The 11,618-nt window shown below is 35.6% G+C and overlaps 1 protein-coding gene across 2 annotated transcripts in view; it reads right to left on the bottom strand.

The window, feature by feature from the left end:
- Window positions 1–212: 212 nt before the first annotated feature.
- The window catches only part of LOC107700299 (condensin complex subunit 3-like), a 19,962-nt gene continuing 8,556 nt past the window's right edge, over window positions 213–11,618 (bottom strand). For both annotated transcript variants that reach the window (XM_016501912.1, XM_016501911.1), the window contains exons 13-22: window positions 7,674–7,784; window positions 7,357–7,476; window positions 7,066–7,272; window positions 3,589–3,770; window positions 2,260–2,422; window positions 1,985–2,155; window positions 1,688–1,814; window positions 1,040–1,081; window positions 878–947; window positions 213–770 (exon numbers count right to left, since the gene is read on the bottom strand). In XM_016501912.1, the coding sequence (XP_016357398.1) occupies window positions 644–770; window positions 878–947; window positions 1,040–1,081; window positions 1,688–1,814; window positions 1,985–2,155; window positions 2,260–2,422; window positions 3,589–3,770; window positions 7,066–7,272; window positions 7,357–7,476; window positions 7,674–7,784 (1,320 nt within the window). In that variant the 3' untranslated portion in view covers window positions 213–643. The remainder of the gene's footprint in view (window positions 771–877; window positions 948–1,039; window positions 1,082–1,687; window positions 1,815–1,984; window positions 2,156–2,259; window positions 2,423–3,588; window positions 3,771–7,065; window positions 7,273–7,356; window positions 7,477–7,673; window positions 7,785–11,618) is intronic.

Here is an 11,618-nt window from a genome sequence, read left to right as displayed (position 1 = left end):
AGAATCATTCAGGAGGCCTTCTGTATATTGTCTTATGTTCAAATATGCCATTTTGAAGTTTTGGCCACTGTAACCTTGTTACCCGGTGCTATATGTTGTACATAAACATACAAATTATGTACACCCTTTGTATTTTCTCTGTTTTTATACTTGCCTTCAAAGAAGCGGTTTCAATCGTTAGAACAATAAAAGCTCTTGCAAACACTTTTAGAGTAACTGTGTTACAGGTTTAAACATTTTTATTTAGACTGAAAAATGCATACAAAATGTTTTAACTTTCAAATATTAGCTATTATTGACATAAGCCAACTGTTTATACTAGAATCTTAAAATGGCAAAAATAAGGGAACAGTTTGCCCCACTAGCTCACACGCATTTAAAACAACAGCTTCGAGTAAATAAATTAATGTTGAAATGACTCCTACCCAAAGACAACCTTTGGAGAATTACTGCAGATGATGCATTTTAACAAAAACTTTCATTTTGACAATCAAGCCCTTAACCCAGGTTGACACTGTAAATAGTTGGACTAAATAATTAGACTAGACTGTATTAAAATTTATCAGAATGTAATCTCTCAGATACATCCGAGGGAACTGTAGGATGTAATAGGCGAAAGCGGACCTTCTTAAAGAGTAATCCACTAAGAACCATTGGTCTCCTGGTTCAGAAGGGCAGTCAGATCCTGCTTTGTTTTATCTTTAGCAGCCATCTTGGCACGGCGACTTGGTCTTACTGATGGAGGCTCTTCAGGAACATTCTCTTCATCGCTATAGAATGATTAGAATGCAAGCAAAAGATAAGCGACCTACAAAAGGAAACATTTACATTTGAAGTTAAAAACAAAACCATTCGTTAAGATGTGGAACAAGCCAACCTTTCATCAGAGGACAACTCCGCTTTACTGGCTTTCTTGCCATTCTTTGCAGTGGAAGCTTTTTTCTGGCCTGAAACACAACAGTGTGAAAGTTAATACAACAATCATATAAACAAAGAAAAAGATTCACTCGTTGAATTTGATCCAATTAAATATAACTACCTCTTTTTGCACGTTTAGCTTTAGTCTCATCTTTGTTCACCTCTGCAGGGATGCACAGATAGGTTTGTTAATGTAACAGATACTTTGAATACTACAGGTAAAAGAAAACCACTTCCTTTCCCATAACTCAACCTGAGAGAAAATCAACTATCAATGACAGAAACAAACTGGATTAAGATTTCAAAGAGTGTTTTTACCTTTATGAGTAGATTTTGTTCTTACTACATAAATACACAGTGTACTACTTATGTCGAATACTTTAATTCAATCGATTGAGGATAATGAATCTGAACAATTATAAATGATATTACAAATTAATAATGATATTAAATTATAATTATGAAAAATTACATATTTTATCAATTAACATTTTAATTGAATCAACTGAGAATTATGAATCTGAACGGTTATCAAAATTATACCCCCTTCGCTTTAAAACTACTTCATAGTAAGGCTCCACCAACACTCGCCTCTGAATATACATACTACACTATATAGATCTAAAAACAATGTTAGGTGAATAAATAAAACAATACTAATATACATATATTATTCACCAAGGGAACAGGTTTTTGCTCTCAGCCCTGATACATTTCTGGGCCTGGTAATAAAGGCTGGTAAAATGCGTGTTAGTTTGCTAGCTAGTACCTCCATTGTTGTCATCCAAGTTCTGCAAAGTTGTGTCCTGGTTACCGGCTGATTTGGCACAACGATCTCCATTTAGCTGGTTACAAAGCTTCTCAATAATCCTTATACAGTGCTTATCTTTCACTTCCTGTAACACACACACACACAAGATCAATGTCACTATGATCATAACTGCTTACCATAATGCTATTCTATCTAATCTGATGGGATATTTCATTAATTTCTTATCCATTTCTGCTTAATCTGCTGTTCTTTTATCCAGTGTGCCTCTCCAACCATAAGTTCACAAAAGAGTACCTGTAAAATGTCTTTTAACAGGAGTTGCAATTCACTGTTAGCCGGTCCAGGTTCAGAGTTAATCTCTAGCCAGCTGAGAGTTTTACAGTAGACACGCACCTCGGGAGCAGAAATGTCTCGCAAGATTTCATTACAGACACACACTGCCAGGGAGTCATGCACAGACACGGCCTGCAAAAAAAAGTTGGCCATTTACAAAATATGAACACTTTAAAGTGCTTTGAACAAAACCCATTCCTGTTATTTTTTAAGCGTGCGTGTGTATTCAAGTGTACCTGTACGGCAGCAGGCTTCACAAGAGCGCTGGGTCGAGTTAGATCAACAAACAGTTCAGCCACGTTGGATGCGTCTACCTCAGACAATGGAGATGTCACAGGAGCGTTGAACAGAGTTCTCATGGTTGGAAGAAAACTCTCCTCCACACACTCTTGATTTGTTCTGGTGTACAACAATTACAGGGACAACTCTAAACATCTGTGCAGTTACAATAGTCATTCATGTTAAATGGCAGCATGAACAAACACAACTAATTCATTAAAGGGATAGTAAGGATGTAACGATTCACTCAACTCACAATGTGATACGATTTATGATACTGATTTCATGATCGGATTCTTTTTTTTTTTTTAAACAAAATAAGGTTCAAGACCAATGAAAAGGTGCTCTTTTATTATTTCTCAGACAAAATGGTGTACATTTCTTTGTGGGAAAAAAAAAACTAAATTAAAATTTAAAAACAAATCCCAAATACATAAATAATACAAATAAAAGAGATATCTTCATATAAACAAACTAAGGCTTCGCCTGTGCTCTTTCCATTTAAAATTAGAGGCAACCGCTGCATTTTAATCACGAGCCAAAGATGCAAAGATGCAAAAAATTGTAATTTTTAAGAAATTCAAACAACAAATAGCGTTCCGTCACTCTTTAATGTGTTGTGACTGATCACCGTGTAAGGCCTCAGTTCAAGCAGCATTAAAAAAAAATACAATCTAAAATTCAGACAATCAGTTCCCCTCAGAGATACACTCATAAATTTCCACCCCATAATGCATCGCGATTCGTTTAACATCTCAACCAACTTGAATCATCACATATTTGTATAGATTTTCAACTGGCTCTGCATGCATCGTTACATTCCTAAGGGATAGTTCACCCAAAAATGATTCGATGTATGTACAGTATGTGTTGATCAACGTCTATGTGAGAATAGCCTAAATTAAACTTGTATTACATGTAAATTGATTGTCTCTTCAGAAGGCTTCGATTAAACTGCTTGATTCACATAGATTAATTTAATGACCTTTTGAAGAATCAAGGTGTTGGTGGAATGGACTTTCAATGGAGACAAATCTCTCTAATAATACATTTGTGTTTCAAAGTCAAATAAAAGTCTTATGAGTTTGGAACAACATGAGCGTGAGTAAATATCAATTTTCATTTTTGGGTGCACTATCCCTTTCATCACACTTGAAGCACTGACATGTTTAAAGGGGTCATATGATGTGTCAACATATTCTGTTACACCAAATACACAAAATAATGATCTTTAAAAAAGCATCATATGACCCCTTTAAGCAAGAGAGGGTCTCCCACATGTGTACCTGCTGGCCCGGGCATACAGCTGTAAGAATACCCCCAGACAGTGGCGCAGTCTTTGGTCATCCTCTGTTACAGGATTGTACCACAGCAGCACCAGACGGGACAACAGCTTTGGACTCAGGATTCTCCCACAGTACATCAACTTGGCCAGACCCTCTGCTGTCTCTGTGCGGAGCTCACAGATCTGAAAAATGGAAATTAATGTTTTATTTGGTACAGCATTTGCAGTACATTAAGCACCATTTAGGCACACTGTCGAAATGCCTGCCAATCAGCTTCAGCAAGCTGCCAGCTTAATGAGTTGGCAGAAAACAAATTTTTTTGATTCTGAAACCTATGCATTGATGTGAATGACGCTGCAGCATTAACGGTTCTCTCACATGAGGCTTTTTTTTTTTTTTTACAGCAAAATCAACAATTTTTGTGTATTTTTTTTTTTTATCGAAGGTTGCAACAACGTCTCTTCCCTGATAATACAGTTGTCATATATCCAGACAAGTTTCAATTCTACGATAACAAACAATCCAATCAATTCCTGATGGACAATAAATCAAGTCCCTCCTTGTTCGAAAAGCAGTTTCACACACACACATATATACATATATACATATATATATATATATATATACTGCCGTTCAAAAGTTTGGGATCAGTAAGATTTTTACTTTTTTTTTTATTTTTTAAAGCCTCTTCTGCTCATTAAAGCTACATTTATCTGTTCAAATACAGAAAACTAATATTGTGAAATATTACAATTTGAAATATCAGTTTTCTATTTTAATACATTAAAAAAAAAAAAAAATTCTTGTAATGCCAAGCTGAATTTTCAGCATCATTACTCCAGTCTTCAGTGTCTCAAGATGTTTCAGAAATCATTCTGATATGCTGATTTATTATCATTGTTGGAAACAATTATTGCTGCTTAATATTTTTTTTGGGAACCTGAGATACTTTTTCCCAGGATTCTTTGATGAACAAAGTTAAAAAGAACAGCATTTATTCAAAATACTATCATATTATCAATTTAATAAATCCTTGCTGAATAAAATTATTAATTTCTTTCGAAAAACTAAAAAAAAAGTACTGACCCCAAACTTTTAAACAGTGTACTGTTACAAAAGACTTCTATTTTAATAAATCAGCATATTAGAATGATTTCTGAAGAATAATGTGACACTGAAGACTGGAGTAATGATGCTGAAAATTCAGTTTTGATCACAGAAATAAATTACATTTTAAAGTATATTAAATTAAAAAACCTTTATTTTCAACAAATAATTTCACAATATTACGGTTTTCACTGTATTTTTGATCAAATAAATGCAGCCTAGATGAGCAGAAGTGTCTTAAAAAAGAATGATTTCTGAAGAATCATGTGACACTGAAGACTGGAGTAATGATGCTGAAAATTCAGTTTTGATCACAGAAATAAATTACATTTTAAAGTATATTAAATTAAAAAACCTTTATTTTCAACAAATAATTTCACAATATTACGGTTTTCACTGTATTTTTGATCAAATAAATGCAGCCTAGATGAGCAGAAGTGTCTTAAAAAAAATAAAAATCTTACTGATCCTAAATTTTTGAATGGCAGTGTCACCACTAGGAAGAAAAGACTGCAACTTTCATATCAGGTTCACTTTAAAGACATTTTCTAAACATCTATTTGACATCTAACAGGAAACATCCTATAGACGTATTGCAGATGAGCAAACACTCTAAAAAAAAAAATACATCTTGCAGATGTCAAATAGACGTCTCTGTGATGTACGTGTGCTATCGGGATAAGCACAAACCGCATCATTCAGAAATAATACCGGTTAATAAAGCGGAATGTTGTAATGAACAAACAGTAAACACAATAGCTAGCCTATAGGCTATTTTAGTTCTCCTCACTCCACAACAAATCCAAATTTAACGGTATTCAGAACAGAACAAGAATAAAAAAAATATACGTTGCTAAAAAAGCCAAAACGAATTTAAAGAGAAATTGACAGCAAACAGCGCTGTTCTTACGCAGCCTACCTCTCTCATTCGGCACAAATCCATATGTTTCCATATTCGCGATGTATTTGAATAAAACAAGCTTTGTATTTAATGCGCTTTCCGCAAAAAACAAAACAAAAAAACATTCTCATCACATGAGAAAATTATGTACTTTGCCCGAGCTGGAGGCTGCACGGCACGGATTGTACGACAGACTATTTAAATTAAGCATTGTAGCTATATGTTTAGTTGAATATAGCCTATTTTATTCTGATAATGAACAGGCTGCAATGTTTGCAGTGCTGTATTGTGTGTGCGTGAGGCACCGGTGCGATCAAACAGCGGGAAGATAAAATACTAGTCTGCCGCATCTCTTCTCCGACCCTGCAGCTCTCTCCGTTAGCTTCGTGTCAGTGGCACCAGTCCAGGTGTTTCTTCAGTTACTCGTGCTATTTCTCCATGTTGAGTTCGGTGTTGCACATAGATTGCACCTTACTATGCATTTTGTCCTTTTCTCTGATGAACTGAAAGTGTGTCCGTCTCACAAATGTAGAATCCGTCTCTGCAGTCATCTCAACCATCAAATTACAGCAACAGGAAACAGACTAACTATTTTACCCGCGGAATTTATTCTCTACTACTGTTTTGCAGTGTTGGTAATTTCAGCACTTAATTTTGAATTAAAATGTGTTGTTGTAACTTGCGTTACTGAGATCGTACAGAGTAATAATATTACCCAAATTTTATTAGTAATGCGTTACAGCAAAAAGTTATACTACTGTAATATTGTTACTTTTGTAATGCATTACTCCCAACACTGTTCATATATACGCTTTCAAACATTTCCGCGTGTAGGGTGCCAGGGTTTCACAACAAAACCCGCCCAATTGCTACTCAAAACTAGCCCAATCGCGTTTCGAGGGGGGGGTCCACCGGTAAAAATCACGTTCCAGGGGGTAAAATACACGTATTTTGGAGGGGTTCCCCAAACCGTGGACTTGGCAACACTGTAGCATGCCAACTTGATGCTTCCTCTGAAGACTGCTTAGATGTGCTCTACTTGAAGCTGCGCTGCTTAGACCGATGGGTGTGTGTCATCAAAGTACTGCGAGAGCTATAAGAGAGCAAGGATGTCTCCTTATGCTTTCTCTCACCATACTCTGATGTCATACACCGATCGATCTTAAGTCGAACACACCTCTTTACTCTTGCGTGTCACGTGACCGAGTGTAATCGCACCCTCCGCGTTTTTTCATATCGCGATATTATCACAAATGCAATTAATCGTTCAGCCCTACTGTCAATTCCATTCCAATTGGACATGCACAAAACTGTCACTTTTTTGCCCTGGTGTCAATTTATTACAACAGGATAGGCATACAATGATGACTGATATTTTTAGCTGTAGGGTTTGGCAGGAACTATCAGGTTTACTAGTGATAGCAAAGTTCCAATATAGTATAACCAATAACATCATGGATATGCAGTACCTCACTATCAAGGAATTCTGAGAGCATCTTCAGGATGCTCTGAATGGTACCCTCCTCCTCAGCTTGATGTTCAGGCTGCCCATTACTGTCGTCTTGGGAGACAGGAGCAGGCTTGTCTTGCAGGATGTTGAGGCCATTGAGCAGGAGCTGGTCGATGAGAGCTCGGAGAGCACTGATCCTGATTTTAGGCTCATCTAGCTGTGTGATCTAAACATACAAATAAAAATAAACCTCTGAGCCACTAGGACAAAGTGAATTCATTCATCTTTATAACAAGTGTGTTATAAATACCTGCAAGAGCAGCACAAGGTGTGTGTTGGCGAGGTCTTTACTGTGGAGGGCAGCCGTTCCCAAACAGATGACAGCCATGTTGCGCACAGCAGGGTTAGGGTTGGACACACCTGGCAGTATCTAGAATGGAGAGATCACTTTGAAGTTATATTCCCATAACTGCAGCTCTAATTAAGCACTGCACTGATTTTGGGTTGAGAATCCAGTAACCAAATTGACTTGTGATAAAAGTGCTATGCAGACACACACTTGTCCTACACCGCAGAATAGCAGGAAATGGGTACTGATGTGAGTGCTTTTATGAATGCATATTGTACCAGGGACTCAATCAGAGCATTCATGGTAGGGCAGATTCCTCTCTTGATGTTCATTTGCTTGAACAACTCGGCACACATTGTCAGACATTTCAGCAAGGTCTTTGGATCACTCTGGGGGAAACACACACACACACACACACACACACACACGACAGAAGATTACATTATGAGGGATTATATTTAAATTCAGCACTTCATGTCTGGCTTGCTGTCAATATATACACTTTAACAAAGTCAACTAAGCCAGAACGTTCATCTACAATGAAAAAAAGCTTGTAACATATTTACAACACTCAGCGAGCAATGTTGACTAATAACTATCAACCAGCTCATGATCATATGATACAAATTCAACAGTGAACAATTTTAATTCAACACCCTTATCCACAAAAACATTGATAGACAAAATAATTAAATTGAAAATTAACTAATAAGCTAATTAATAAGTAAATATCCGTTAGAATAACAGTGCTCCTGAGAATTCCTTGTGTATACTCTACCATTTGTAAGTCTGGAGTAGATAAAATGTTTTAATATTTTTGAAAATTCTCACTCACCAAGGCTGCATTTATTGGATCCAAAATTCAGTTCTATCATGAGCAGTGTTGGGCAGTAACTAGTTACTGTAATAACGTTACTTTTTGCAGTAACTAGTAGTGTAACTAATTACGAATAAGATTTCAGTAATAATATTAGTTACCATCCATAAAACAGCTAGTTACTTTTTATGCCTCAACCCCTACTGATTTGAAATCCAACAATTCCTAGATTTATTTTCATAATTTTCACGACTCGCACATGAAGTCACCAGTGCATCAGGAAAACTTGAAATATGGAAAAGCTTACATTCAGGAGATAGAAATATTGCCATTACACTGATCCCGATATAAATTATATTACTATAATTAAAAATCTTATGAACTTATGTGATTTCTTTTGATAAAATACTTCATGAAATATAATCATATATGGGTAACAGAGAAATTATAGGTACAATTAGTGTCATGCTACACATGACAATTAATACAACACTTTTACTTAAGTCACTATCAATCACTATTGAGTGTTTGTAATAACTTCTGACTGCGATCCAATGTAGATTTTGCCTGGTTGCTGCAGGATTTTTAAGCTCAAATTTAAGACCTTTTTTTAAGACCTGCACAAATAAAATTAATACCATATGAATGGGGTAGGGCAATGTCTATGATAAACTATTAAACTAAAATGACTGTAAAAAGCATGATTTACAGTTCAGATACAAGTTTTCACAAAAACAAAAAGTTTTATAAAATGATACAGTTCACATTTCAGCCTTTAAACCATTTTTAATGAAATGGATGAGTATTAATTATTATATTAATTTAAACAATTATCAATAAATTATTATATTAATTAAATAACATACAAATACATTTTACGGTTTAGATTTTTATAACGAATTATCTTCTTATCGACCCACCAGTTCACATTTACAGCTCTGTGTGTTTGCAGGGTAAAAACATGGGTCGATTTTCACATTAGTCTGAACAAAAAACAACCCAATGTTCCTGCAATACCGAAGGCTGCAGTTTAGGACCCTATTTTTTGGGACAGCGCCAACTAGCCAATTCTATTCCAACAGAGGAGACCTGATTCAAACATCAAACAAACTGATGCAAAGACTAGATCTATGGAAACTATTCATTTTTTATCTTTCCATCTTATTTTTAATGTAAGAGCTAGCGTGAACTTCAGTGTTCGAGGGGGTGTCAACAATCTCCATTTAACCTATTTAGCTGTGCAAAACAGTTCATTGTGTGCTGCTAGATGTTGTAAATTAGTATTTGTATCCAAATTATTTTACATTTATTAAAGCACTAATAAATCACACTAATTTGTACCGCAATCGTTTTACCATTTACTGCACTTTAAGTGGGTCACACATCAGACGTGAAGCTGTGCTGTGGCTAATGAACTGAAGTCTCGCACAGACACAAGTCTTTCTTTCGAAGACAACTGAATTTAAAACCAGAACATATATAGAATATATTGAAATAAATTTGGTTAAATATTTCAAGAGGGTTACGAATGGGTATGTTTAGGGTTAGGAGTTGGTCTGATGGTTGGACAATAATGAAGTGTATACAATTAAACAAATACATAATTCCTTAAAAATAATAATATACAGAATTGAATAGGAAGTGCTATAAAATAGTATGAACTGCTAATACATACACACAGTACATACAAAAAATTAATACATAAAAAAAAATAAAAAATAAAAATCTATAGGGTCCTAGAAATGCGGTCCAGAAACTACAGTCTCTGGTATTACAGGAATACCCTTCTCACAACAACAGCCTTATTAAAAATGCACATTCATCCTCTGCCAGCAGGAGGCGCTTTAGGAACTGTTTCCCCGGTAACAGAAGAACACAAAGCAGCGCAGCACCGGACTTTGAAACGTGCAGCGCTCATATTTATTTAATAAAATCATAGCCTTTTGAAGTGTAGTCGTCATATTAAGCTGTATCGCAATTCTGGTCTGTACCCAAATTTAAGACCTCTTGAAATCATAATTAAGACTTTCTTGTACAATTTAAGACCTTAAATTTGATACAAGTAAATTTAAGACATTTTAAGACTTTTTAAGGACCCGCGGGAACCCTGTTTTGGTCAAATGATGAGGCAGAAATATATTGTTAGTAACATTTTAGAAGAATTTTATGGGGAAGATACAGAATTACAGCTTCTGTGGGGCGTGAAGGAAAAGTAATGTAACTAGCAGTGTAACTAATTACTGTTGCCAGAAAGTAATATGTAAAGTAATAATATTACTTTTGAATAGAAAAAAAGGAGTAGCTAGTAATAAATTACATTTTTGGAGTAACAAGCCCAACACTGATCATGAGAACTCTGAAGACTTTAGCATGGTAATGATATGACAATGTTAATGTATTTGGTCTTGGTGGAATAGATCTGCTACGCTGCTGCTGCTGTTGGTTATTGCTGTATTTGTAGATTGCTGCTGCAAGCAAGTACAGGAACTTGCTACTGCCAATACATAAGCTGATACGGTGCTGTGAGTATTTAAGACAAAGCTGCTGCACAAATAGCATATAAAATAACCCATAGCAGATCTATACAGGTGGAGCTGGGGAAGGTGGAGGGTTTCAGTGGAACTCTGAAAGTGCGCTGCAATTCTCAAGCAAATGCTAATCAGCCATTTAAATGTAAAGCAACAAGCGCATTGGCTGCATATGCAACATGAACCAATCAGCTTGTGACAAGTCATTTAATGCTTTGTTTAAAAAATACAAGTCTTAGTTCATGTGTTAGCTCATTAAATAACAGTTGCAACTTTCGATTTTAACAACGTGTTATTAAATATTGGAATACCTAAGATCAATGAACATTCAGAAGAATTTTTTATTGGCAGTTTATGTTAACTAATGAATTAACTAATGTTAACTAATGAAGCCCTAATGTAAAGTGTGACCGAACAATAAAGAATCAAAACACTTTCAAACAATATCTAGGGCATGTTGTAGTCCAGATTAAAATGTAAAAAAAAGTTTGAAAATAAATAGCCTATTAAGTCTAAATATTTAAGTATTTGGCGCTGTGATGAACATCATAGCAAATATACAAATCTGAATGGCTGTTTAAATCATTTAAACACGATTCAGAAACAGAAAGTAGTGCAGCTGCTTTGTTTACAGGGTTTACGGGGTAACGGCTGCATTTAAATGAATTATTATTATTATTTCTGCAGTTTAGCGCCATCTGTTGTCAGAGAGTGAAAGTGCGCTTTCATCCAGAGCGTCTCTCACATGTTCCGCCATGTGCTTCTGGTCCGCGCTTGTTTACGTCAGAGTGCGAATGCGTCTTTCAAGCAGCATACAGCGGTGTTGTGAATTTTGACCAGTTGATGGGAAAAGTATTCTTAAAATGCATTCAAAATTC

The sequence above is a fragment of the Sinocyclocheilus anshuiensis genome, unplaced genomic scaffold (genome assembly GCF_001515605.1).
Source record: "Sinocyclocheilus anshuiensis isolate Anshui unplaced genomic scaffold, SAMN03320099.WGS_v1.1 scaffold326, whole genome shotgun sequence".
Taxonomy (NCBI): Eukaryota; Metazoa; Chordata; class Actinopteri; order Cypriniformes; family Cyprinidae; genus Sinocyclocheilus; species Sinocyclocheilus anshuiensis.
Note: the sequence above shows the minus strand (reverse complement) of the source record. Positions and strands in the feature narration are given on the sequence as shown.